Source organism: Chlamydomonas reinhardtii, chromosome 10 (genome assembly GCF_000002595.2).
Source record: "Chlamydomonas reinhardtii strain CC-503 cw92 mt+ chromosome 10, whole genome shotgun sequence".
NCBI classification, from domain to species: Eukaryota; Viridiplantae; Chlorophyta; class Chlorophyceae; order Chlamydomonadales; family Chlamydomonadaceae; genus Chlamydomonas; species Chlamydomonas reinhardtii.
In genome coordinates, this window is record NC_057013.1 from 118,757 (window position 1) to 145,876 (window position 27,120).

Genomic DNA, 27,120 nt, shown 5'->3' on the forward strand with positions numbered 1-27,120 from the left:
AAATGCCATTGCATGACACCCGCCCAGTTTTTCATGTGCGATGCTGCAGTGCTAGAACCACTCTTGCTTACATTCAATTGGCATGTTTCTTCGGGGACTGCGCACACGGTGAGGCCAAGGCACGCCCACGCGTGCCACAACTGTCCCGCCGTGCCACTGACGTCAACGCCGCAGGACGCCGCTGGCCGCGTTCTTTCTTGTCATACGGTTCACTAGCAAGCAATTCGCTAAAAGGGGAGGCCGCGGAAGTGAGGCACGCCTCCCGCACATTCCCCTTTGCAGTGAACCCCTCCCTCGAACGCAGGGCGCCGATGCTAGCTCCGCCAAAGATGCCGCACACGCTCGTTGAAATGCTGATGGGTAGCGCACCTCGGTCTACAGCACCTGGTTTGAGCCCCTGACCTGCTTGCTGGCGCAGCCGCTAGCGCCTGTGATTGGACAACAGCACGGCCCCAGCCCAAGACCACCTCCTTGCTATCACCAGGTCGTGCACCCGAAGCGAGAGAATTGCACGTCAGGCATTTCGAACGTATCGGCACCGGAAACCCAGCGTTCGACCAGCCGCGCACTTACGCCTTGGCCCCCCTCCTGCACCTTGCCGTTGTTCCTCAGGTGAGAACGTTACAGGCCTGGGAATACGCCACGCACACTAGACATAGACCAAACATATTGTTGCCTCGATTGTGAAGACGGCGATGGCGAGAGCCTCGAATGTTCCCGATCGGCTGGACAGGTCCGCTGGCGAGGGTGACTTTACAGGCAGTCCTCTGCGCCTGGCCGTTCCAGGGGTCGACGTGCGCATCACGCAAAGGAAGAGCGTGTCCAACATTCACACGGCTGGCCCATCGCATGTGTCCAGTCACCCCTGGGTCCGGTCAAGGGAGACTGGGAGGGAAAACGCGCTTAGGCGCTGGCGTAATATAGCCGGCGTGCCGTGTGCTCAAGAATCTCTGTGTATGTAATGTCAGCTAGATCCAATTGAATTGCAGTGTTACTGTAGCAATGGCGAGGAACATGCAGAACCTGTGTCCTGATGTGCCAAGCGCTGTCACCGCTGGCCTCGCTGAGGGCGTGTATGGGGGTGGGTTGGATTGAGTTCGGGGTTCATAAGTCTTCAGGTGCTGGGACTGTCCCCTCTGTAACATCCGCATTCATAAGTTACTGATTTTAGGGCGATGATGGCGGGGCATGTGCCAAAGGTTGAGCACATCGGCCCCTGCATGGCTGCGCCCACTGTTGGCGCCTTCGCCACTACACTGCCACCTCCGTAGGGGCACCGAAGACGTGGCTCATGTGGTTGCCGGCGCACCCATGCCGTAGTAATCGGTCTGGCAAGTCAGCTCCGCCGGCTGCCAAAGCTGGTGCTTCTCCTAACCAGTACGCTTGCCGTATCCAGGACATGAGTCATCTGGGTGCACAAAACCTGCTCACCGTGCCTGCTGGTGCCGTCCCTTCGCTGCACATCAACGCGACAACCTTGCCATCCCCGCGGTTTGCGTCGCCGCTTTCCAACGCCGCCACCGAAGTCCGCGCTGCTTTCCACATACTCTCTCGTCTGAAGCCCAGCAACCCGCACCGCACCACACCACACCGCACTGCACCGCACCGCACCGCACCGCACCGCACCGCACCGCACCGCACCGCACCGCACCGCACCGCACCGCACCGCACCGCACCGTTGTCAAGAGTCGTCAAACCTGTGAATCCGCTCCCGCTCAGTCGCTGTCGCACAGGTCAACGACCTCCACCAGGCCCCACTTCTTAATGCTGATGCTGCTCTTGTTCTTGCAGGCGCCGCACCGCGCGTCAACCTTTCCCCCGTCGCGCACCTCGACCGCCCTCGCGATGTGGCTCCACTGCCCACAGTGGAAGAAGCGGCCTGTGAAGAAGCGCGGGTTGGTCTGCCGCAGGCCTTTGCGCCCCGCCAGGCCCTGGCCGCCTCCCCCCCCTGGCCGCCACTGTGGCATCTACTGCCCCATGCGCTATGCTAATTGGATGGGCAAAATCATATCATCGGCGACCTTGTAGATGCATGGTGGGCTGGCTTGGACTACGCCAGCTTTAGTTGGGGGTTCCTGAATTTTTGCACCATTTCAATGGACACGTTCGTGCCATCCCTTGCCATCCGTGACCAGCCCTTGCGCGCACAACGTGGACAAACCAGCTGATACGTGTGTGTCAGATGCTGCTTACCACGCTGAGCCGCAACGTAAAAACGGGGAGGGGGGTTCGTTGCGGCCGAAACGTGGCGCTGGCATTTGCTGGCCTCGCTCGCTGGCCATTGGGGCGGAAAACCCTAGACCTAGATTCTGCGGACGCGAGGTAAGCTGGCGATAGCTACCGATAGCTATAAACCAATGCACGTGTTCATGCTGCATCCATTCCTCACTCGAGCGCTCAGTCGTGAATCTTATTGCAAACTCGAGTCCTGCGCTCGGCCTGTTTGTGTCAGTTAAGGGCTGAACGCGATTCCGGTCGCGGGAGCCTTTTCGTCCATGCGGTATTTGTAGAATGACACCTTGGGTATTGTAAGCTACCTACAGGGAATTTCTGTGTACCCGATCGGCAATCGATCATACCAAAGTAACCTGAGAGGTCATCGTAAGTCGCCGGCAACACCAAACAAACAACTCCCAAACTACATCTATTCTACCTAGCTGATCCTCTATCATAGGGCTGCACGTCTACGAAACCACAGCCCGACCGACCAGAACTTTTAGCTTTTTGGCCCTGGCTGCCTGGCTAGAGCTACGATTTTATGCTTTGGGCGACCAATACGTAGCTGCCACATTGCTGAGACTACAAGCGGTCACAGAGCGCTAGTCTCCGCCAACCGTCGTCCCAAGGCAGGTTTGGCCCAGGCAGAAAGTCCGTCCCAGTTGACCGACACTGCTAGACACTCAAAATTGCATTCTCATTTGTGCGAGTTCATAAACGCTGCACACAACTAGTGACTGGGACTTACTCGGCGCCTACCTGACGCCCTGCGCGCCCTAGAGTTCAGAGAGCCGGCAGAAGGACGGCAGCTGGAGCACCAGCTGGCAAGTCGCTTTCTGGAGGCTGAAGAAGACCATCGACACTTGGTGGACTGCATACTGCTTGTCACCAGCTTGTTGTCGTCGGGCACAGTTAGGAGGCAGGCTTCATGGACGGCTGACCGCATAAACGTGCTATAAGGCAGCGTCTGCTTTACTTTGGCACGAACGGCTGAAAAATCAGGAGGTCCAGGAATTCCAGTACTCCGCGTCAAGCAAAACAGATGACAACAATCGGTGCCACTGGTGGCGTTTTTGTGTTCGCGAGTGATGGACGGCTTAGAAGTGTCACTAAAGGAGCATCTTGCAACGCTAACTCCCAGCGCGAAGGCGCAAACCAGAGCCCCGTCTCGGCGCACTGGATTTGCGCGCCGAGTTCACAGTCCGCAGAGGCCGCGGCCCCCAGCGCCGGTGACAATCAGACGGCTGACGCGCAGCTGACCGCGCTGGAGGGCGCTAACCCGCCAGGCCGCCAACAAGATCAGAACCACCAGCTGCCGGTACAAGACGTTGGTCGCCACCACGTGGGCGGTAAAGCGGAGGCCGCACTATGCACTGCCGCCACATCAGGGCCCGCGCCAGCACCGCCACTCTCGCCGTCGGGCCAGGATGCGTGGGGCTGTCATGTCCCGGCGGGCGCCGCAGTCGGCAGCCAGCCGGAGATATCTGCGGGCGGGGGTGGCGCAGGAGCGGCGGCACAGGGCTCAGGTGGCCGGCTGCTGCCTGCGCCAGCCGCGACCTTGTCACCCTGTCAGGTGCCACCTCAGCCACACGCGGGCTTGCAGCAGCAACGGCATTCGCAATCCTCCTCGTCATCCTTGGAGCACCGTGACCACCCATGGCAACAGGCGCTGCCGCAACACCATGGCCAGCTGCTGCCGGGTCAGCACCAGCACCAGCAGGGGGCGATGGGTGCCCTCGAACCAGTGGGCTGCAGCGGCATGCACTGGAATGGATCCGGGTCCGGGTCCGCCCACGTCCCTGATGCCGGCCATTTCACAGCCGCAGGTGGCCCGGCGCCGGGGCAGCAGCTGGCGCTGGCGCCGGGTTCTGAGGCAGCGGCCGGGCAGGGCGCAGCGGCCGCGCCTGGCTCGGCCCATCCGCCCTACCCCTTCCCGCACGTGCCGCCGCCGTATCCATACGGGCGGGGTGGGCCGCTGTGGGGGCCCGGGGGCTACCCCTACCCACACCACCACGGCTACGTGCGAGGTGGAGTGGCTGCAGCCACAGCGGGGCGGCCCTTCCCGGCAGGGCACCTGTCGTCGCCATACCACCACCTGCAAGGCCAGCACCCGCACACGCGCAGCGCCTGGCACCACCACCCCTACGGTCACTCGGCGTACGGACACCCGCACGCCAGGCTCATGGCCCACCAGTACCACCACCACCATCAGCATCAGCAACAGCAGCAACAGCAACAGCAGCAACAGCCCTCCCCTGATGCAGGGCGCGGACCTGCGGAGGAGCAGCAGTCTCGGGGCGGCAACGGCAGTGGAGGCGCTGGCAGTCTGGGTGGCGTGGGTGGTGCCAGTAACAGCGGTGCCGCTGTGGGCGCTGGTGGCGGCGGTCGTTTCACACCGGCTGCGGGCGGAACCTTCCGCAGCTGGGCGGCGGGTCAGCACCCGCAGCAGCAGCAGGCCGCTTGGAGTGCGGGCAGCGGTGCCCAGCCGTCGCTGCAGGAGCGGGGTCAGGGTCAGGGGCTGGGGCTGGGGCAAGCCCAAGATAGCGCAGCCGCAGGCTTGCCGCTACACCAGCAACACCCAGGGCTCCACGGCGCCCAGCAGCAGCAGGAGCACCTGCACCAGCAGTCCTCGCAGCGGCAGCACCTTGGGTGCGGGGGGCCGCTTCGTACCGCCGGCGGCTTCCAGCCACAACGCCTCAGCTACCCGTGGCCGCCGCCAGCTGCCGCTCGCCCCGACATGCCCCGCCCCTACCCCGCACACTTGCACCAGCCCCAGCTGGCCAGTGGGGACGAGGGTCGCGGTGTCAGCACTAGCAGCTGGGGCATCGGAAGCGGCGGCAGTGGCGGTGAGGGTGGTGCGGCGGTGGCTGGGCCGGCCGGCGCCGCGGCCGCGCTGGCCATGAGCAGTGGTGCTCGCCGCGGCAGTGGCGGTGGAGGGGGCGGCGTGTGGGACGGCGGCATGGCTGCCAGTGCCAGCCCAGCCTCATACGCCTCGGGGCCGGTCGTCGCCGCCCCAAGTGCGGTGGCGCCACCGCAGGTCCCTCCTGGCGAGGGCGGGGGCATGGGGGTCGGGGCGACGGCGCCGGTGCCTCTGCCGCGGGAGCTATGTGTCAATGAGGTGACCTGGCCTGCCTGCGTATCCGCCGCAGCCGCCCATGCTGGCGCAGGCATCTTCCGCCGCCACTCGTCTTTCGGCTCGCTGGGTCCGCTCCCTGCCGCTGGCGCCTCCACATCACCGCCCTACAGCAGCGCCGGCGGGGGCGCCGGCGGCCAGTACCACCAGCCGCCGGCGCAGCAGCAGCAGCATCCTGCAGTGACGCCACCGCCTCGAGCGTCAGGTGGCGGTTGGGATCTGTCCTCGCTGCCTCCACCGCAACCATCCGGCGAAACCTACAGCAGCAGCAGCCACGGCAGCCACATGCGCGCTGCCTCGTGGTGCGGCTCTCCCCCACCCGCCGTCGCAGCAACAGCGGGTGCCGGCCCTCAAGGCCCCACGCAGCCGCAGCTAGGCCTACAGGTGCAGCACTCGCACCAACCGCTGCCCAGCGCATTCTCGTCTGGCTCCGCCGCGCCCGCTTCCGCTGGCTTTACAGCCGGCGCCGGCGGTAATAGCCACAACAGCGCCACCATGGCCTCCCAACACGGCCTGCCTGCCGGTGCCCCGGGTTGCGCTACTGGGCCCTTGGCCATGGAGATTCAGGGCGGCGGGGCTGGCGACGCGGCGGGGCTGTCACGGCGGATGAGCTCCTACAGCGGCCTACACGCCTCGCCCTGCTTCAGGAGCAGCGCGAGCGGCACGCCCTCAGAGCCCCAGGCGCCCGGCAGCGCTCCGCAGCAGTCCGCCGGAGCAGCGGCAGCAGCCGCGCCCCAGCCTGGCGCCGGCTGCGGCTATGCGCACGTTTCCGGGCTGCCGGCGCCGCGCTCTGACCGCATCTTAAACGAGACCTACAGCGCTGGCGCCAGTGCTGCTACCGGTGCAGGCTACAGTGACTGCGCCGTTCCGTTCCGCGCCTACAGCAGCTCGGGCTTAAACCTACACGCGCTGCCGCCGCTGCTGCAGTCGGCCATGCCGGCCGCGACAGGCATGGCGGTAACGACGGCTGCCCCGGAGGAGGCGGCGTCGCCCTTCCGCTTCTCGAACAGCCCGCCGCAGACCTTCGAGGACATCAAGTTGCGCCTGGCGCAGCAGGAGGCGGCAGCCGCGGCTGCCGCAGTGGATCCTGCGCTGCCGGTCCCGCCAGTCCAGCTGGTAACGCCGCCGGCCGCACCACAGCCGAACCCGGAGCTGCAGCCGTCGCCGTCGAAGCGGTTGAAGGGCCCCTCCGAGCAGGGCGCGGCCGCGGCATCGGCCCGCAAGGCTGCCAAGGTGAAGAAGCAGGAGGAGGCCGGCGCGGCGGATGCAGCGGCGCAGGGGCAGCAGCCAAAGGATGCGGCGGCGGGCGGCGCTACCAAAGGATCAGCCGGCCGCACTGCCAGTCGCGGTGGTGGAGGCGGCGGCTGCCGTGCTAGTGCGCTGCCTGCACCAGTGCTGGTGCGCGTCACGTCCAAGCGACGCACCCGCAACAACAACAAAAACAAGTCAGTAGGCGGTAATTGTCAAATATGACGCGTGTAATGCAATGCTGTTGTTGTTGTAGCAGCCAGCATTCTGCAAACCAGTTGGCATCCGGTCACACCCTGTCGCGCTTGCACTGACTCCATCGCTGACCCGCCAGGTTTGCCTCCGGCGGCTCCGATGGCTCACACCAGCCTGCCGCGCCGCCGCCGCCCCGCCGCCGCCGCTCCTCCAGCGGGCTCGCCGCCGGCGAGGATGGACTGGTGCCATACCGCGAGGTGTACGGCACCTTTCACCCGGGGCCCTACCTGAGAAACAAGGAGTGCATCGAGCACGACGGCCGCATGATCACCCGTGGCCAGTGAGTGCGGCCTGACGTTGAGGTTTGGGGGTGGTAAGGTCACTTTGCGTTTGGCGCCCCTGTCCTTGGTCCCTCATTATGCGCGAACTGCCGGCATCGCAGGCGATCGTTAGTAATTTGTTGCATTGACTGATAAACCCGCCCGGTATGTCACCTGCTATTGTCCAGCTTTGAGCGCCTCGGCGGCACCGCCACCGCCAAATGGCACGTCAGCATCAAGGTGAGCACCCCCACTGGCACCCGCACCGGTACCGGCAGCCCTGCAACCTGACGTGCCTGCGCGAAGGACCTTGCGGCTTGCGGCCTAGCCCGTTGGCCACGGCTCTTTGCTCACTTCGCACCCACCACACCACCACTCCTAACCGCCCGGCCTTGCAGTAAGCTTCATTGAGCCTAACCTCCCCCACCTGCCCTTGCCAACCTTCCCCTGCCTCGTCCTCCTGCCCCTGCATGCAGGTGATGCCGCAGAACCTGGCGCTGGGCAAGTGGCTGGCGTCACACGGCCTACCCGTGCTCACGGTGAGGCAGGAGGTTAGGGGACTCGCGCCCCTGGCGTCAGCCCGTGTACAGCACCCAGCCGCCCACCGCTGCACATAGCTGCTGCTCGGCCGCTCCCTGTGCTGTCGGCTCCCCGTGAACCTGATTCGCTTGGGGTTCCAAACCGGCCGCCCCCACTGTACAAAATCCTATTGTCCGCTTGCACCACTCGAGCATTTGCGCTGACGGTTATAACACGCTATGCATCCCCGTGCGCACAGGGCAAGCCGCGCAAGCCGCGCAGCAACGAGGTCGGAGATAGCGGCGGCAGCGGGCAGCCGCGGCGGCGCTCCGGTCGCGGCCGCAGCGCTGATCGGGGCGGCGACAGCGACAGCGACCTGGACAGTGAGGTGGAGGAGGAGATGCTGGAGGAGCTGGAGGGGGCGGACGGGGAGGAGCAGGACGTGGGCTCCGAGGAAGAGGATGAGGGCACGGAGGAGCGCGAGGAGGAGGGCGATGACGAGCAGGCGGAGGAGCGGAGGCAGCGGCGGCGCCGTGTGCCCATTGTGCGGCAACGGAGTAGCTACGGCGGCAGCCAGGCGGAGGAGGCGGTCGGCACAGGCGCTACCGAGTCATCCTGCCCGCATCCCAGCGAGCAGGGTGGCGGCAACCGCTGGGCGGGCCTCAGCCTCGGTCTCGGCAGCCCCGGACCCGCCGCTCCTGGTTCACTGCAGCCGCCGCTGCAGTCCCTGCACGCGCCCGCCGCCGAGGGTGCGCTGCAGCCCGTAGCTGCACCCTTGCCCGTAGGCCCGCCGCCGCTGCGCATTGACGGCGGCGGTCAGGGCAGTGGGCTGCGGCCTGTGGTGACCTTGCCGCCGCCCCAGCAGCACGGGTACCCCGGTGGCGACAGCAGCGGCTTGCATCAGCGGCACTACCCTGCATGCGACTTCCCTGGCTTCACCACACCGGGCCAGCACCAGCAGCAGGTTGGGCACGGGCAGTACCCGTTCGGCCAAATGGCTGACGAAGACGTGTATGGCAGGCTGTACGGCGAGTTCCGTACTACCTCACTGGAGGAGTCTGCCGTACACCTGCTGCTGGACGGTGCTGGCGGCGTTGGCATGGGCGGCGGCGGCTGCGGTGGCGGCGACGATGACTCGCTGCTGCTGCTGCTGCCACTATTGGGCGGCGCCGCGGGCAACGACGCAGCTGCGGCAAGGGGCGGTGTTGCTGCCGCCGCTGCTGCTGCTGCTGACCGCGCCAGCTCCACCTCTCCGGCCCCACTGCAACCGTGTCCCTCGAGCAAGCTGGTAGGTCGACGTATGGCTCATGCGATGACGCTAGCTCTCGGTTGCGCGCAATGCATGGATTGCACGCTCTTGATACAGTATACTTCAGCGCATAAGCGCGTTTTCCGCTCCCAGTCTCTCTTAACCGGGCGCGTAAGATGGGCCAGTCTGAATGTTGAAAATGCTCCTCCCTTGCGCGTGTGCCCTCCTTAACGCCCCTTCTCCCCTGCCCCGCCTCATCCACTGCAGAATGTGCCCAAGCATCTGCCGCCTTCGAGCTGCCCCACCGCCGCAGGTAGCGCACCCGCCTCTTCCTCCTCCAGCGGCAGCAGCGGTCTGCACATTGAGATGCCCGCGACGTCGGCAGTAGCCAACAAGGCGGCAGCGGCAGGCGCGCCGCCGCCACCTCGGCAGGCGCAGCAGCCTGAGCAGGCTCAGCAGCAGCTGAGTGACGCTCTCATGAACAGCTTTTTCCCATATTAGTAAAGTGCGCTAGGAGATCGGATGGTGTGATTTACACGGGGGCCTATTGGGCCTACATTTGGGCACCGCTTTGTATGCAAGGCGTGTGTGCGCATGTGCCGCCCATTGGCGCATTTGGCTGGTCATGCGGTACACTGTGTCAGGAGGAGGCAATGCTGGTCAGCCTCGTTATCTGATCAAATGGCCTGTTGCTACAGGGAGAGATCCAATTTGGCAATTTAACAAAGGCATGACTCGCCACGTTAATGTTACATATGAGCGAGGCAGAGAGAAACACGAACGCACAACACATGGCACATGGCACTGTAGTGAGGGCGCTGGAGTAGGTAGTTGTGTGCAGGTGCTGGCGCTGGTGCCTAGCCGCACATGCGGCGGCTCCGGTAACAGCACTGCACACCGCGTGGCGGACCTCTCAGCCGCGTTTGGCGTAGCGACAATTAATGGAAATGTGCAGGTTGCGTTGAGGGCCGCAAGGCGCGATTGCTGTGTGTATCTTGAAAATGCATGTCCGCAGCCCGCGATGGGCGGATGTGCCGGCTGACGTGCACTGCTGGACAACAGGCGGCAGCTGTTGTCTGCGTGCCGCTATGTCATCACTGCGACTATCTTTCACCGCTGCCCCTTTGCACTACCCCATTCATCACTCCATCAGGTGTGCAGGCAGGCTAGATAGGCGGTCTGGGAACGTCTGAAAGGCCGCCACGAGTGGGTGTTCGTGTATTACAACGGCTCATGGCCCGTGGATTATGTTTGGCTAGCTTGCACCGCTAGGTACGGCTGGGTACGCTTCTTGCCCATCACGCGTACGAGTATATAGCATTGTCAATCAAATACACGACGTGACACGGTAGCACAGTGTATGTCCCTAGGCTGACAACGCTCCGCACAGCCAGACCGGCGCTGGTCGGCGGATAGGGATTCCGGGGGACCAAGGCTCTATTTGGTAGTTTGCTGAGAATGCAGGCGTTCGGAAGCAATGCTCAATAATTTGTGGCAATATGACGAAGATGCGACGTAACTGTGGGGGTGAAGTGCGCCGATGTTACGTCCCGTGCCATGATGCACGCGTGTTCATGTGTGTGTGCACGTCTGAAGGCCTTCTAATTGTGTGTGGCCTCGCCATCAGCATCACCGTAGACCTTGAACCTCCTTTGTCTGCCCGCCACACAATCATTGCCCCCGCTCCAACCTCCATGCTTAACCTCAACATGTTGACGTCTCCTGTAGGCCGTATGCGCAGTTGTGCCTTGATGCGGTGTTCTGCAAAGTGGGGCAGTGGGGAGTGGGTGTGCCCGGGACATAGCCTAATTATGTGGGCAAAAGGATCATCTGCCGCGTAATCGCGTTAGGACCTGCATGCGAGATTCACGCGCAGTTCCTGAAGACCTGTGGGCTTCGCTACCGCACGTATTCTGTCTGTCCTGTGAACAGTCTACTGGCGAGCTAGGTGGGTCCAGCGGCAGCTATCTTGCCGCTGGCGTGCAAAGCCGTTGGCCTTCAAGGATGGGAAGCGTGTGAATGGGATGTGTGCGAGCATGTATGTGTATAGCGGTAGCTTGGTTGCTACCATAGTACTGGTCGCATTCAGCCAGTCGAAGCAGTCACTTCACGGAGTGAACGGTACATCATTGACGAGTGTTGCGGAACTAATGCGTACGTAGACCAGAGCGGAAGGCGGAGTGGGCTTGCAGGCGGCACGAGAGTAGGCAGTCAGTAGCGCAAGTCTCATCATCTGGCCGGGAGGAAGGGAAATGGTCAGTGCCACCGCCGTCCAGTCATGAAGTGAGGAGCTGCCAGACCTGCGGCTTGTTCAGTGCTAGCTCTCTTACACCGTTCCGGTTGTTTCCTGTGCTAGGCGTAGACCTAACACATTGTTGCTTCGTGTGGGATGCGGCGAGTGCAAGAGATGCCCCTGGTCGCCCGCTGGCGAGGGTGGGAGTGCGAGTGTGAATCCATCACAGATGCGCCCCTCAGGACCAGCCGGCGTCAGCTTCACTGCCTTCCAGCGTTGCTAGGACTGGGACACACCGCTGTTTGGACCGTGCGCTGCAACGCGCCGCAAGCCAGCCGGCGAGCACGGATGGGCAGCAATGCGCAACTATATCGAACCCAACTACATCGAATCCAATGCAAAAGAGTGAGGAGGAGACGGGTGTGTACACATAGGCCTACTGCTCTTTAAGTGGCACATGACACGGTGAGACTCCCGGGAGTGGGCACAGAATTGTTCTCTCCAATTGGGCTTACAGTGCCCTCCATGTGTGCGGCATGCCCCAGCGGTATTAGGGCCATCCGTGGCTCTCGCCATCGCCGTGTCCCCACACGCCGAAGCAATGTGTTGAGTGTGCGCTAGTACAGACGAACCATTCAGGAGGGTGTAAGAGGATCAACCTATCTAGCTCCTCACATCACGGACCTAGGCCGGACGGCTTGGGAGGACAGGCTCAACCTGCCCTCCGGACTCCACCACCTACATACAGTACGGCACACACGCACCCGCCATCGCTAATCCAGCCACCGCCATGATTGCTGCCGCCCCGCTTGGGCGGCCTGCTCAACGCAGCTGGCCATGGCGTGCCGTCCTCCACGCACGCGGTGATGAGGCGGATGTTTGCCGCAGCGTTCAGGTCGCGGTTCCTGTTTCACAGGGAACAACGACAGGGACACGGATGCTACGTTGGCCGTGTTATCCTCAAACCCCTGCCCGCCCAAACCTGCCCCTGCCCCGCCCAAACCTGCACCTGCCCCTGCCCAAACCTGCACCTGCACCTGCTCTTGCCCAAACTTAACAGCCTCCCGGCGTGGGAAGCATGGGCACTGCTGGGCATGACCGCCCCGTGACCGCCCCGTGACCGCCCCGTGGACCGGCCATAGCGCAGTCCTTGAAGTCGCTGTCGTCGTCGGCGCCGTCCATGCCCTTGGCTGCCGCCTCCTTCGCCGCCTCCTTCTTCGCCCGGCACCGCTGCTGGGCGGCATACTTGGCTGCGCGACGTGCCGCAGCGGCAGCCTCATCCAGCTCAGGCGCCTCCGCCCGCGACTCCCGGAGCGCCACCGCCCTAGCTGACATGCTAAGCTGGGCCACAGGTTTCTTGGACGACCCTGCAAGGCACACATACCTATGTTAACGCTGCTGCCTCTTGTGCGCCCCCCCTCCACACGTGCCCCACCTGCCGCGGACTTCTCGCCGCGCGTGGCCTCAATATGCTCTCGACGGGCCTGAATACTGCGGTACCGTCGCGGTCGCCCCAGTCCCGTAAGGGGGTAGGCGTGGGACCATCGTCCGTTTACCGATTCGCAGTCAGTCCTCCCTGATGCTGCGGGGCTCACCCGGGGGGTGGGTTGTAAATACCAGCCCAAACTAAACCAAACCAAGCTACAACGAGCGGAGCACAGGTAGAGGCGTTAGTTGCAGGTGATATTACTTATGGGATTGGGGCCGAGGCGTGTGGAGCAGCGGGGCGACCGGCGCCAGCGATAGATGTCGCCGCCCAGGCTCGGTGGCACGCACAACAGCACAGGACAGGCACGCGGAGACAACAAAACCCACGACCGCCCGGGCTTGGTGGCGTGCGCACACGGGTCAAGATCTTACCCCATGCTCGAAACTGCAGAGCTTCAGAACAGCATTACGCACGTACTTTTAGTTGTGGTCTGATGAGGAAGTTCTGGGGAAGGTCTGATGAGGAAGTTCTGGGGACGACCGACTCCCCCCCGGATAAAACCTTGTTATTGAGGGGTTAAACCCCTCCATCTAATACCAAAGTCGTGCCAATCGACTCCTCTTGACGAGCGCTATCGCGCTGTGCCATCAGCGGTCCTGTTCTGCGACTTCGGTCACAGGCGTGATTCTATCCTTGGAGATCCCCTCGACCCAGCCAGACCCAGCCCACCCCGCGCTCAACTCTCTGCCATTTGATGTATGAATAGCGTGCATCGGCAACCTTGTTAAACACGAATTCATGCGCACCAGCGCTTGAGAGCACCGCCACGTCAGTGCGCTTGCGTCGAATGTGGGGACATTTGCCGACCTGTCCACGCCAGGACGCGCAAGTTGGCCCTCCCACGCTTTGTTTGTGCTTTTTTACGGCATAATGTGCATACTTGAGACTTATGGTGCTGCGTTTGGCGCCTAATCCTGCTTGTGGGATGCTTCCCGAAATCCGCCAGGTTGGGCTCCCGAAACCCGGCGGCCCTGCAAAAACGCCCACGCGCCCCGTGCGCACAGCCGCGCGACCACCTTGCTTGCCCCTTCCTTGAGCAGGCGCGATTGCCCCCCAACACCGTGCATTTTGTCGCGCGCATACCTGTAAAATTACGGCCCAACAACCCTACTGAAAAGATGAGCCCGCTGCAAAGATGAGCCCGCCCCAGCTTTTGAGATTGGATCCCCTGTTTACCCAGGACGACGATCGACCCCCCAACTTTGGCGATTCCCTCAAGGGGGGTCCCGGGGTGTTTCGGGGCAGGGGGGGTTTCCTACCCCCTCGCCCCCCCCGGAACTGCCAGACGCAGAGGACTACCCGGTAAAGCCAGTTAGCCATCCTCGCCCGCGGACCTGTCCAGTCGATCGGGAACATGCAAGGCTCTCGCCATCGCCGTCTAGTCCTGTGCCGAAAGGTCTGCAATGCCTTACCCGCTCTGAGTGCCCGACCTGGGATAGCAGTCATAGCACCGGCGGTGCGGGATGTCCAACTGGGCCTGAAGGTCTCGCAACCGACCCTGCTGCTGCTGTTGGCAAAACGACAGCTCAAATGAGGACATGAGCTTGTCTGCACGTGCGCCCAGCCAGCAACTGCATTGGAGACTTCCGTGCTCAATTATGTTACATCCCCCGCGGACAGTGTATGGACGACTGGGGGTACCCGCCCCTCAGGCTACCCTGCTCAACTTCCTCAGGCCTACTCAGGCCAACTTTGCCTCTCCCTGCAATTGCTCTGCTCTGCAGCATTACGGTGCAGCCGCCAGGTAATGTCGGGCTATGGAGCTCCAAACCGCCGGGCACACAGGCCCATCACACGCACACCGCGTGTTCGCCTGTCCGTTCCCAATCCACAGTACACTGTACGAACAAACAGCCATCGTCGTATCACAACGTCAATGCCGATACAATCCACGCCTATTTCCAGTTGCGCTGCTGATTTCTAGCCCTCCTGCATCCAGCACGCGCCCTGCCATCTGTACGTCCCATCATCTCGCTCGCTCGCTGGCCACTCGTATTTTGCCGCTCTAACCTAGTTCTACAGCTGGTATCAAAACGTTAGAATAAAATGCTGTGGTACAACACAATCGTCGGGCGTTGCCGCTGAGCCCAGCCTTTACTGCACCAGTGCTTTTTGTCACTCTCTATACGGCACGCAGCACATAACATACTTGTACACATACACACGCACACCACAACACACCACGACGTGGATTAACTTGCACGATGACGTTGTCAATGCTGTATTCGTCAACCATGCTTGCAGCAGCATGCCCACAGTCGACAGGGTAAGGGGCAGCAGTGGCCCTTACCATACCTGCCTGCATGCATCATCCCCGCCAGAGCTCCCCGACCGTGTTGGTTGGCGCCGCAATTTATTACCGCCGCATGGCCTCTTCGCATCCTATCTCCATCATGCCTACTGCCTGCCAGCGTCGATCTGCTTGACAGCGGCGCACAGGCGCCCCTTGAGCAGCGCACGTGCGTGTGCCGCCATGCTCGCAGCGTCGCACAACCATAATGCAGCCCATGCATGTGTCCATCAGCAGGCGGCGGTGCTCTCCAACAGACTTCAACCATACCCTTAACCGAATTGAGGTAAAAAGTAGCTAGGCTCCTCCACCAGACCAGACAGTTGAAGCACCTCGCCCTGTCACCCAACCTCGGATGCAGATGCACGCCGTATGCAGGACTGCGGTGTCTGAGGCGACGCAAGCCCAGTAGGGCTTCCGTTACCACCGGATTTCCCCCTGCCTGTCAGCCAATTAATGTTCGCGCCGCTTACGAAATCACCAGTCCGGCGGTCGTTGGGTGCGTCCCTTTCGCTTTGCAGGCCTAGCCCCAGCACCAGAAACACCCTGCAAGTCACGCCGTTCCTCCTGAACTAACTGCCCTCCCTCTACGCAGCGCTGGTACCACAATTGTTGGACAAGCGCCGGGACAGGCAGCAGTGGGCGCAACGTTGGCGGTGGGCGGCGGTGGCGTCATCACCAGGGCGCCGCATAGGCGCCCGGGGCGGGGGGCGCGCGCATGCTTAGCACAGAGTGGGTTCTGCACTCGTGCCGCAAGCCGCAACCCCTTCCAGCCACAGCCACCACTGGCCCCACGTACGTGTCTATGCCTCCGTCAATCACTTCAGCCGCTGGCGCAGCTGAGCCACGCCCGCTCCGAGCTTGCATCGTACGGCGTCCCGGGTCCGCGTCAATTCGTGTCGACGCACACAGAACAAAACTACCGAACCACGTGCTTAGTGATCTCTCGGCCAATCAACAGAAACGACAATGAAGGGGAACTACTCAGATGAAGCCCCGCTCACCCACACTCAATGGCTCTCTTCTCAGAACGGCCACACGGGCGCCGGGGAGCTCAAAAGCCGGGCCCCGGCTGGGCCGGGCGGCTGTTCTGCTGAGGTTTCGTCTCGGACGCAGACGAGGTGGTCGCATTGGTGTTGACGTTTTTAACGGAGTCGTTGCCGGTGCTCATCGCCCCAACCTGCGGCGTGAGGGAAGTGGCAAAGAACGCGTTGCAAATGGGCTGACTCCTCGACCTCTCGGAGCCGTCAACCAGCCGGGAGGCGGCTCGGAACGGCCCTAACAGCTTAAAACCTCCCAACCACGACTGTAGTATACTGGGTGGCAGCTAGATCAGCGCCCGAGGGCTGGGATCCGAACGAGCAGCCGAGTCTAATACTTACGCGCTGCATGCGGCTGAAGTAGGCGGCACACTGTTGACGCATTTCCTCAATTTGTACCGCATACACAAAGCGCGCGTGCGCCTCGCGCTGCTGCTTCAGCCATGACTCCCTGTGGTCGCGGAAGTAAAATTAGCGCGTAAATGCGTTTAGCGCTGGGCCCGCCGCATCCTCGCGAGTGCCTGCGCCAGCCTGCGCCCCTCGTTTACAAGCTATGAAGTGCTACTCACGAGGTCGGCGGAATGGGGATGGAGCCATCCTCCTCGGTTTCCTCATCGCCAGCCTCCGCACAGTCGCCCTCCTCCATATCGTCGTCGGAATCGTCTGAATACGCGTCCGAAGCGTCCATATAAGCAACGGGCATTTGAGAGGAACCATCCTTTAGCAGGCGGCTGAGGAGCGAGGGCGCGCTAGGCGATGCCGTCGTGGCCTGCCGTGTGGGCTGCGCGGCCTCAGCGGCGCTGGACTCAAAACCGAACACCCTAGCGGGCATGTGGAAGCAGGTTTCGCCCATTGTTCAGGGTCGCCTGAGAGCAGTCGGCAGCTTGTACTGTTTGGGCCTAAGAGCGCGAGGGCTGACGGCGATTGCTCTGCGAGTGTGCAGGTGTCAATGCCCAAATTGCCCGCGCGCTCTGAATAGCGCGCTCTGACGACAACGGTACGCTTGCCTCTCTGCTATACCAGGCCGCACGCCCCATGGAGCCGCCCCCCATTGCCCGGTCCTTTGACCCGCGCTCCAGCGGCCTCATCGCATTGTGGTGATGAATAAGATCAGCTTCATTATGCGTCCATCAGGCACTGCAGAGGTGCTGGTCCGGGTGCTGGTCAGGAATTGATCTGGCTCTGTCGACCACTCCCGTAAACTCGCTTCTGCGCTGGAAACATGACGATGTGCTCGCATTCGGTTGAAAAGCCTGGAAGAGCCTCGGACAGCGAAAGGGCGGGCCCCACCCTTTTGGGCGCAGCTCGCTGTCCTCCTCGCCTCTTCACCGTTGCGCTGGGGCAGTTGGAGCCTGAGCTTCATGCACCCATCCCAACCTGTCCAAATTTACATTTGGGTACTGCGGTACTGGCTGGACCGGGTGACTCGGGGGGGACTGACCAGCAAAGCACAGGGTCTCGAGGGCAAAGGCCTGAAGCCTGAAGGAGGCGTACCATGACACATCCGCCCCATTTGTCCAAACTCGATTGGCAAATACTATCTGGGGCGGGGGGTCTTACCGCGCGTGTCCCTACAGCCACCTTATCTGACACTTGCGGCCGCCGCTGGTGCTGGCGGTGTGGGGGCGCGCCCTCGGCCCCCAGCACCGTTATCCCGGCTCCAGCCGGGACGCACCCAGCGCCCCACGGGCTGCTGTTCAACACACCCGGTCTACTTAAACAACCAACCGGGAGCCACCTGCGGTGCAAATGCCCGCACATCTCGTGGGTAACGAGGTGGCTCTGACCGGCTTCAATGCTCAACTTCCTGTCAGACACCGCTCAGCCGCCCCCGCGCATGGCATTGTAGAAGCCTGCTTCGTGCGCTAGCGACTCTTGTGATGTGGGAGGAAGTCGGGCAGGCTCATGCAAATGAGGCCCGAGCGCCAATGAAACATGGGACAAGAAAGGTGTTCTCCCCCGCAAGAGGTAAATGGGCTGGGTGTGGTGCCGACCCACGCACGCACGCACGGACAGGGGCGTTCCTGGGGGGCTTCGCCCCCATGAATCGTTTGGGGGGGGGGCTCAGCCCAAAAACACCGCGTCAGCTGCAGCACACTGGCGTGCCTTTGGTGCACCGTCAATGGGTTGCGCGTCTCACAAGGGAATGCTCTCTTGGAGCAGCCCACTTGCATGCGTGTCTGGGTTTGCGCACGCGCTTCTTGTCCTGTGTTCCCAGCATCCCAACCCCGAACACATGAAGCCAACAAACCAACATAATGTCCCCGTTCGCCCACTAATCCACTGGAAGGAAAGTGTGCACTTTCCGTCGTATGAGCAATTGAGCATCAACCATCAGCATTATTCAGATCTAGCACCATCCCCGACGCCGGTATACATGCGCCAAACCTGCGCATGCACTGTTCTGCGTATCCCCAACCATTGCATCCCCTTGGGTGGCCCCACGGCGCCAAGGGGCCTCTCAGTCATCAGGCGGGATCTCCGGGTTGGGCTCGCATAGCACCGCGGGCTTGAAGTTGGTGAACAGGTTGTACTGATAGATGAGGTGCGGGATGGAGGGCCGGAACGCGGCGGCCTGCACCGCCGGCAGCCCGAAGCCGGCGGGGTCAGGGCCGGGCGGCAGCAGCTCGGCCAACATGGGTCCGTTCTCGGCCACAGTGGTGCCCACCACCTTGCCTGATAGGGGGCAGGCCGGGTGGAGTGTTCGGGCTTGCAGTAAATCGGGTGGCCGGTGAGCAAACGGGTGCTGGGGCGTGAGACAGGAGGAGAAGGCTTGGTACATACTGGGATTGCAACATGATTATGAGGAGTTGTGCATAGCATGGCGATGTTGCTCCCCGTTCTTGCATACGTCCTGCCACTGGGCAGGTAAAACCACAAGCACTGCACGCTGTCCCCCGAGGAAATCAACCGGCGGCTGTGGCTCGCTGTCCTACCTGGCCGCCCCTCTCTCCGTCCTATAGCCTGCCTAACTTCCACCCGCTTTCCCCCGCCGACACATTTCGTTTGGGCTTGGGCGCTAACATTCTCTGCCCACACACACGCACAGGGGCACCAGCTCACCCCCCGGCGCCAGCAGCAGCTGTGCGGCCTGCGCGTACAGCGCCCACACCTCCCTCGTGATGAAGGGCGGGTCGATCACCACGCAGTCGAAGGCGCCGCGCAGGTGGGCCGGCAGCGCCTCCGGCTGCTTGAAGTCGTACTTGAAGAAGTGCGGGTCGGCTGCCCACTGGTCGTCATAGTCCAGCAGCCAGGCCGCCTGGCGAAGCGGCGAGCCAGCCTGTGTGCGTATTGAGCGGATGAGTAAGGGAGTGGGGTGATGAGACAACTTCTGCGGCTGCGCTTGAACGTTGGTCCCACATCATTGCACGCGGCCGCACTACTCTGGCACCAGCATACCCAGTATGTGCCATTGCGGGCACTCATGCGCGTGAGCGGCGCCGACTGCTGGCCCGACGAGTGATGCATGCATGGGCCAGCCCGACCAGCCCGCCTTCACGGCACTCATACCGGCTCTTACCGGTATTGAGAAGTAGATGGAGGGTGTGGACAGACACGCAACCTTGGCGGCAGATGCCTGCAGCTCCTGTGCCACATCGAGCGTTTCACTTTGGGAGGCAGTCAGAGCAAAGGCGCACAGGGTGCAGCACCGCCCACAGAGCGTGTGCGTTGGGCTTCGGAAGTCTGGCGGCTGTGCAGCGGGTGCCGGGTGCAGCTGGCCGCCGCAGGTAGTCGTAATCAGAGCTGCTGCGTGCGCGTCAGGCTAGCAGGGCACCCCTTGCCGCCAGTACGCCGCTCTTCGTGTTAGCACCGAACCTCTGCACACACCTCTACAATCTTCTGTATGGTGTAGTGGCTGTACCAGTACCTGTGCGGGTGCGTGGACCGAAGCCGCCGCTGTGTTAGTGCCGCTGTGATCGGAGGTGGCAGGCCTTTCCCCTGCCGCTTCCGGACACCCAATTACAATTGAGCTGTCAGCGACCATCCCTTACAGCCCCTTGTTCTCACTGGTTGTGCTCCGCCTTCTCAGGGTGCCTGCGTGGTTAAGGGCACGCTGTCATAGCTGAGCTTGTTGGCCTCCAATTAACATTATCACTGGGAGATTTTATCAGACAGAGGTTGCGATGGAGTGTATACGCTGGGAAATGGCCTTACTTCGAGAGGAACCCGTTTGGTGCTTCCATTTCCAACGACTTGAGCTCTCCGGTGATATGCTGGCATCAAAATTATGGTAAGTCACAAAACCTTACAGCGAGCAGTCACAACATCTGGCTGCTCCTGGCGTAATGGCGCGCAAAAGAGCGCCCCATGATCGGGGTTGACTTGACCGCTAACATGCCGTTCCGCCCGTTGAGGTTGCCAACCCTGATGGATGCATTCTTTCACTAGTATCAGCAAGCATAATTGGACCCCATCTGACTCCACCGTTTTGCGTTATTGGTTCCAAACACCCAGCTCGACAGGTTCTCCGCCATTAATCTTCATATGGTAGTAGGATCATCTCAATGTGACTCTATTGCAAAGGTAGCAGTGATGGGATGACGGCTCGCCTCGGCGCTGTAAATGGCTCCCACACTAGCTGAACTCGAGGCCAGGCTTGCTGCGAAGGGCGCTGAACTGCAGAAGGCCCAGGCAGACCTTGCGAAGGCAGAGGCGAGGAGCGCCAAGCTCAAGACATACTTGGTGGGGCTCGGGGCCAGGGTTTTAGGGTCCGGGACGGGGGCACAGGCAGCGTTGGTGGCGCTCACCAGCAGCACTACCTGGGTGCGGGACCGGCGTTCAGCAACAGGTGCAAGGAGGACTGCACAAATTCGGGCAGGGCCGACGATTTTAAACTATAACTGGGGCTGGCACGTTTGGCCGTGATGTGAGGCGGGGTGGACGGCGTGCCGGGAGGGCGCAGGACGTGACCGCCGGTGCCGCTGTGACCCGACCCGCCTGCAGGAGGGCTTCCGCGCCCAGGCAGTCAGCACAACCGCACTTGCGGACAAGTACCGGGCGCTGCAGGAGGACCACGGCGCGGTACAGGCGGCGCTGACCGCGGCGCAGGCGGAGGCGGCGGGGCTCCGCGCTCAGCTTGCGCGGGAGGCCACGGAGGCGGAGAAGCGCCTGAACGCAGCTCTGCGTGCTGCTCGGCAAGGAGCAGTCAGCGCGGGAGGCGAAGGTGCAAGCAGAAAGTCACAGCCAGAGGCGGGAGCTGCGGAGCCGGAGGGAGGCCAGGCGCAGCAGCAGAGCCAGGCCGAGGTACTGCGGCTGCAACAGACTGTTGGGCAGCTGCGAGCGGAGCTCTCTGCGGCACGCGACCAGCTCGGCCATCTGCTCGAGCAGCAAGAGCAGCAACAGGCGTTAGCGGACGCTGCACGGACAGCAGCAGCAGCGAACGGGACCGCTTCAACTGCCGCGGCAGGAGGACGCAAACGGGGCGGGCGCGGCAGGGGCAAGTCAGGGCCAAACGGCGCGGCGGGCTCCGTCGCTCGCGCGGGCGAGAGCAGTGACAGTGAGGGCAGCAGCTGGGACGGGAATACATTGGCCGAACCGGCACCCACTGCCGCAGCAACAGAAGCAGCATCAGCGGGTGAGGCGGGTGTAGGTGACGGAAAACGCCACCGCCCTCCAAGGGCAGTGGGCAGTAGGCAACGGCGGGACCGAGACCAGGGCCCGAGCCACAATCCGGACCCCGAACGGGAAGCTGTGCTGCAGGAGCTGCAGCGGCTGAGGCAGGAGGCGACGCAGTGGCGGCAGGAGCGGAAGGCGCTGACAGGCCGGGTGGAGGCGGCTGAGGCGGTGCGGCGGACTGCGCAGGCGGTGTTGGCGGAGCGCGAGCGGCAGCTGGAGGCAGCAGCGGCGCGGGAAGCGGCGCAGGCGGCGGACATGGAGGAAGTCAAGGTGCGATAGTTTCGGAGCGTGTGGGCTGGGGCTCGAGGAAGGCTTGGGGCGGCTGTATGTGGAATAGAGGAAGGTACGGTAACCGGTCACGAGGTTGGGATTGGGAAGCGCCATGACCAGCACCGAACGTACGCCGGTTGCAACATTGACAGCCGCCACCGACCCTACCGTACGTGCTGTGCCGCTCGCACCCCTTTACCTCACACAGGCCCAGATGCAGGCGCTGCAGGCGCTGGTGTCGCAGCACGCCACCGCACTGCACCAGCACACGGCGGCGGCAGCGGCGGCAGACGCCGACCGGCGGAAACTGTCAGCGGCAGTGGCGAACTGCGGCGAGCGGCTGGCGGCGGTGGACGTGCAGTTGGAAAGGCGGCTGGCGCAGGTGGGCGAGCAGGCGGCGGCGGTGGCGGAGGCGACAGCGGGGGCAGCTGTGGCGGCGGTGGAGGCGCGCTTGGTGCTGCAGCTGGATGAGATCGCTGCGGGGGGCCGGGCACTGCGGGCGACTGTGGGCGGCATGGCGGTGCAGCTGCGGGGCGTCAGTCGCACGCACCGCCTACTGCGGGCGGCCTTTGGGTCGGGGCCCGGTGGCGGCGGCGACCCCGATGGCATGGAGGATGACGCTGACGCAGCGTTTGCTGACCTGGCAGGTTTTAGGGACGAAGAGGCAGGAGTGGGCACAACAGGCGCCGGCGCCGCAGGTGGGCGGCACCAGCAGCACCAGCAGCAGCAGGGCCAGCTGTGGCTGATGGCTGCAACAGCCCCGGCTGCAACCGGTGCACCGCCTCGTCAGGCGCTGCCGCCGCCGCAAGCTCAGGGGCAGGGGCAGGGGCAGGAGCATCGGGACAAGCGGCGCCGTCTGAACATGGACCCGAACCAACACATGGGGCTGTCATACCCTGCCGCTGCCGCTGCCGGACCACGCACCGCACCAGTGGTAGCCCCACCACAGCCCCAGCCGCTGCCGCTGCCTGCCTCAAGAACCGCGCCGTTCACAGCTACCACCGCAGGTACAGCCGCTACTGCCACAGCAGCTTCCGGAGCGCTAGCACTGGTGCAGCCGCTGGCGCTGGTGCGGCGCAGCAGGGGCCGGCCGCGCAAGGAGCGGCCGCCCTCAGAGCTGCTGGCCACCCTGCTGGACGGCAGGGCCAGTGGGGCGGGCCAGCTGGCCAAGATCGCCTCGGCGGCGGCGCGGCGCGCGGCGGAGGCAGTGCGCGGTGGCGTGCTGCACCCGGGCCCACTGGCGGCGGCGCTGTGCAGTGCGGTGCTGCGCTGCTGCAAGCCGCAGCTGGGGCTGCAAGGCGCTGGGGCGGCAGGAGGCGCCACGGCAGCGGAGCCTGGGGCCGCAGCGGCTGCCGCGTCTGTGGTGCCCGCGTCTGCAAAGCCAGGCGAGCGCGCAGCCGAGGCTGGGGGAAGTGGCAACGACATCGGCATCTCCGCAGCACAGGGGTCAACTGCTGCTGGTCGGCCCTCCGGCCACAGTGTGTCCGCGCTTCGTGAGCTGCTCGGCCCGCTGATGGCATCACGCGGTGCAGCTCGGGGTGGCGCTGCGGCTGGTGGTGTGAAGGCAGCAGGCGCCGGCCCTGGAGGAGGGGGCTCCAGTGTTGGCGCGACGCTGCAGGATGCTGTTTGCGGGTTGTGGTGTCGCCCTCAGGAGCAGCAGCGGCAGGTGGTGCGGTGGCTGCTGCAGGTGGCTCGTGAGGCGGATGTGCTCATAGCGCAGGGCCAGCAGCAGGTGCAGCTCCAGCAGGAGGGGCGGGCAGGGCTCGGGCATGGGCAGGCAGTGGGCCCACAGGACCACGAGGGCTCAGACGCCGAGGCAGGTGGCGGCGGAGGGGCCACGGACGCACCGGCCACACCCGCCAAGCGGGCCGCTGCACTGGTGGCTGCAGAGGAGGCTGTGGCGGCGGCGGGCAGCGGGCGGGCGCCTGCGGGCCGGCTGGTGGGCGGGCTGCTGGCGCGACAGCTCAGGCCGGTCGCATGTGCCGCATGGCTTCACCAGCACTTGCAACACCAGCCTGGCGAGGCTAGTGCGGCGGCGGAGGCGGGGCCTGCTGCGGCGGTGCACGGCGGCGGTACGGGAAGCGGTGGCAGTGTGGTAGAGCAGTGCGCCGCCGCGGCGGCACTGGGCCAGCTGCTGCGCCTGTATCGGGACCGCCAGGTGGGAGCGGGGCGTGCAAGCCGTGAGGGGGCTGGGAGCAAAACAGTTAATATGCGCTGAACATGGCGGGGATGAGTGCAGTGCTGCAGTATCTTATATTACTGTCTCTGGGTAGCTTGACAACATGTCGTGTCAAGGCTCCTACTCGCGGCCACGGGTAAGGCCACTACAATCCATACATAATTTATGCCTCCACTCCTTCCACCTGTGCACAGGGCTTCTTGTTGTCAGCCGCCGACCTGGTTCACGCCGCGGCTGACGCCCGTCGCCACCGGTACGACCAGCACTCTAAGCTGGGGCCGCAACAGCGCTCCCACCCGCACGACAGCACCAGCCACGGAGTTGCCGGCGGCGGCGCTGCTTGTTGTCGCCACGGCTCCATTGTGCCGCTGTCTTGCCTCGTGGTCAGCTGGCCAGCAGCCATGGCGGCCCCCAACAGCGCGAAAGCAGTCGCGCCTCAACAGCGTGGCCCTGGACACAACAGCCATACGGGGCACAGCAGCGGCAGTGGGTTGTGGGACGCGGGAGGCGGTGCGGCTGAGGGGGCGCTGGTGGCGGCACCACTCAGTACGGCGCTGCAGGTGGCGGCGCAGCTGCTGGCGCTCGAGCGGCTGGCGGCGGCCGTGTCGGAGCTGCAGGTCGGGCCGGTGGGCCAGGAGGGCGGCGTGGGGCCGGGCTGGCTGCTGCCCCCGCTGCCCGCAGAGCTGGGTGCACAGACCGAGGCCGTGGCGGCGGCGGCGCTGCTCCGAGTGGTGTTGGAGCAGCACCAGCACGCCCAGGCACACACGTCTGCAGCAGCGGGCAGCGGCACCGGTAATGCTGCGGCTGCGAAGCTGCCGGCAGGGGACAGTGCCAGGGCTAGTGAGGGCGGCGGCTGCGGCGGTGCATCCACAGCTGCAGGCTCCATGGCGCCCGCACGCAATCCTTCCATACCGCTACCCATGTTACCCTCCTTACCGCGGCTGCTGCAAGCAGTGGGCGTGGTCAAGGCAGCGACCACTAATGCGGGTGCCACTCCCGCAGAGCCTTCCAACTCATCCCTGGACGAGGCTCTGACCGCGTCGCTGCAAGAAGCGCGCAGTGCCACGTCCGAGCTGGCGGGCCGCCTGGTCGGACTGCTGCTTGCTGCAGCGCCGACATCGGAGCCCGGGGCTCAGACCGCAGCTACAGCGACCTGCGTGCTGGCTTCAGCAGCCGGAGGAGGGGCCGGACAACGTTCCGGCGCTGCGGCTGGCCCCTACGTCTCGGCACTGCAGCAGGCGCTGCTGGTGCTGTGTCACCTGCTACCGTACGAGCAGGTGTACGGCAGTGTGCTGGCGCCGCTGGCAGCAGCCCTCATGGCGGCCATTGCGCCGCTCGGCGGCAGCGCTGAGGGCGGCCTGGACGGGGGCGCCGGGGCGGCACAGCAAAAGCCGCAGTTGCAGCAATTGCTTGAGACGTGCAGCCGCAGTCCAACGGCGGTTAGGGCGCTGGGTGAGGCATTTGCGGACGTGGCATGTCAGGCGCTGCTGAGCACTCAGACCAGCGCAATAACGGCTTCTGCAGGACAGGGTGCAGCAGCGGCAACAGGGCGTGTGCTCCGGCAGGGTCTGTCGTCCGCCTGTGAGCAGCTGGCGGGCCGGGTGGCCGCCGTGCCATGGCCGTCGCCACTGCCTCAGTCGCCGCCCGCAGCGGCCGCCGCATTGGTGACGCCGGGCTTGGTAGCCTGCCTCGTGCGGGTGGCGGGGCTGTGCATGTGCGAGCCAGACACCGACTTGCCCACGGTTGGCAGTGGAAATGGAGTTGAGGGCCACTGGCACGCAGCTGTGAATGCAAGCGTACTGCGGACACTCGGGCTGTTGAGGGGCTCGCTACACCGCGGCAGGTCGGTGCGCGGGCGGGCTCCAGGCAGCGGTGTCGGAGTGCCTGTGGCTGACGAGCTGTCGCTGGCCCCGTGGGTGGTGGAGCTACTTGAGCAGGGCAGGCCCGGCGAGGAAGCCGCAGGTGGCGGCGGCGGCAGTGGTGCTGAGCACCTGGTTCAGGTAGAGGCAGGGCACGGGGAGACCGGGGCTCGCCCCGCACTGCACAGCGCTGGTGCCAAAGCCGCGGCGGTTGGAGCGGGCGACTGGGACATGGAGGGCGGCGAGGACCTGGGCGGGCCTGAGGCAGGGCACGGCGGCGGCGGTGATAGTGAAAGTGAGGCTGATGGCGCCGGCGGTGAGCCGCCAGGGCCGCTGCAATTCGAGGCAGAGGTAGCAGGCAGCGACGAGGCGGACAACTGAGCTGCGGGTTTGCTGGCCGTTTGAGCGGCCTAGGCAACCTGATGCAGCACCAGGAGGACTGGATATGGCCTGATGGCATCGTGATAGCTTGACTGACCAAATGAGGGTTAGCAGGACATATGCAGCTAATAGAGACCGCCATTTACCTAGAAATGCCAGGCTTTGCCCCCTCTGCAACAAAGGAGTAGAGGATGAAGGGCATGTTTTACTTGAGAGTGAAGCATACACGTGTGTCAGATCAACGTACGGTATCAGTTCTGATTCAGTGAAGCAGGTTATGCAAGGTGCTGACCAGGTTAAGTTGGCTTGCTGCGTACGTGATATTTGGTCTAAGCGCTGTCTTTGATTAGGCACAACCACGACGGTGCACACGGTTTGCAAGACGCAATTAACAATCCAGTTCCAGGAGACGAGGGGCCCTTGCGGCTTGGTTAGTCTCGGTGCAGCTATTAGGATGCAAGCCTCAGTTTGTGCTCTGGCGCCAGAGACGCTCAAAGGTCCCAAACAAGATACACCATCGACGCCCCCACCCGCACAGACTCCACGAGATGCCACAACCCTACAAGAGCCCACACCATCAAGAAACAGGCCGGGAAAGCAAGGGCAACACCGCAACAGGCCACTAGGACTAGGTGCAGGCAACACAGCCGAACGGTGGGGCGACATCCACATTTGCACTTTTGCAGATGAGCGGGATAGAAACTCGCTAAGTTGCCCGACTAGGTATGTTTAAGCAGGCCAAGGCCTCTTATGATGCTGTCGGATGCCTTGATGACTTGAGCCAGGGGGGGGGGGGGTACGAACAATAGTTCCAGACCCCACCCCGCGAAACCTCCCGACCCCCCCGACCGACGACCGACCGTGCCGTACACCCCCTAAATC

At 63.7% G+C, this 27,120-nt stretch overlaps 6 protein-coding genes across 6 annotated transcripts; 2 read left to right on the top strand and 4 right to left on the bottom strand.

Annotated features, from left to right (window-relative positions):
* Positions 1-55: 55 nt before the first annotated feature.
* Positions 56-2,519, bottom strand: CHLRE_10g418550v5 (uncharacterized protein). Its single transcript, XM_043066421.1, has 2 exons — positions 2,194-2,519; positions 56-2,075 (listed from the first exon to the last, which is right to left on the bottom strand). The coding sequence occupies exon 2, from the start codon at positions 1,965-1,967 to the stop codon at positions 1,716-1,718; it is 252 nt and encodes an 83-aa protein (XP_042919818.1). The 5' UTR covers positions 1,968-2,075; positions 2,194-2,519; the 3' UTR covers positions 56-1,715.
* Positions 2,520-2,659: 140 nt separating this feature from the next.
* On the top strand, positions 2,660-11,775 carry CHLRE_10g418600v5 (uncharacterized protein). The gene is made up of 6 exons (XM_001702744.2): positions 2,660-6,795; positions 6,933-7,133; positions 7,302-7,353; positions 7,590-7,652; positions 7,892-8,920; positions 9,149-11,775. The coding sequence occupies exons 1-6, from the start codon at positions 3,260-3,262 to the stop codon at positions 9,380-9,382; spliced, it is 5,115 nt and encodes a 1,704-aa protein (XP_001702796.2). The 5' UTR covers positions 2,660-3,259; the 3' UTR covers positions 9,383-11,775.
* Positions 11,776-12,003: 228 nt separating this feature from the next.
* Positions 12,004-13,459, bottom strand: CHLRE_10g418626v5 (uncharacterized protein). Its single transcript, XM_043066422.1, has 2 exons — positions 12,710-13,459; positions 12,004-12,481 (listed from the first exon to the last, which is right to left on the bottom strand). Exon 2 carries the CDS (start codon positions 12,447-12,449, stop codon positions 12,168-12,170), a length of 282 nt encoding a protein of 93 aa, XP_042919819.1. The 5' UTR covers positions 12,450-12,481; positions 12,710-13,459; the 3' UTR covers positions 12,004-12,167.
* Positions 13,460-14,192: 733 nt separating this feature from the next.
* On the bottom strand, positions 14,193-16,907 carry CHLRE_10g418650v5 (uncharacterized protein). The gene is made up of 3 exons (XM_001702578.2): positions 16,503-16,907; positions 16,276-16,384; positions 14,193-16,073 (listed from the first exon to the last, which is right to left on the bottom strand). Exons 1-3 carry the CDS (start codon positions 16,784-16,786, stop codon positions 15,948-15,950), a joined length of 519 nt encoding a protein of 172 aa, XP_001702630.1. The 5' UTR covers positions 16,787-16,907; the 3' UTR covers positions 14,193-15,947.
* A 401-nt stretch (positions 16,908-17,308) lies between these two features.
* Positions 17,309-20,199, bottom strand: CHLRE_10g418700v5 (uncharacterized protein). The gene is made up of 6 exons (XM_001702577.2): positions 20,089-20,199; positions 19,942-19,968; positions 19,762-19,801; positions 19,454-19,519; positions 18,997-19,213; positions 17,309-18,609 (listed from the first exon to the last, which is right to left on the bottom strand). Exons 1-6 carry the CDS (start codon positions 20,115-20,117, stop codon positions 18,395-18,397), a joined length of 594 nt encoding a protein of 197 aa, XP_001702629.1. The 5' UTR covers positions 20,118-20,199; the 3' UTR covers positions 17,309-18,394.
* A 110-nt stretch (positions 20,200-20,309) lies between these two features.
* CHLRE_10g418750v5 (uncharacterized protein) lies at positions 20,310-26,741 on the top strand. Its single transcript, XM_043066423.1, has 4 exons — positions 20,310-20,616; positions 20,878-21,819; positions 22,028-23,977; positions 24,193-26,741. The coding sequence occupies exons 1-4, from the start codon at positions 20,497-20,499 to the stop codon at positions 26,236-26,238; spliced, it is 5,058 nt and encodes a 1,685-aa protein (XP_042919820.1). The 5' UTR covers positions 20,310-20,496; the 3' UTR covers positions 26,239-26,741.
* Positions 26,742-27,120: the final 379 nt, after the last annotated feature.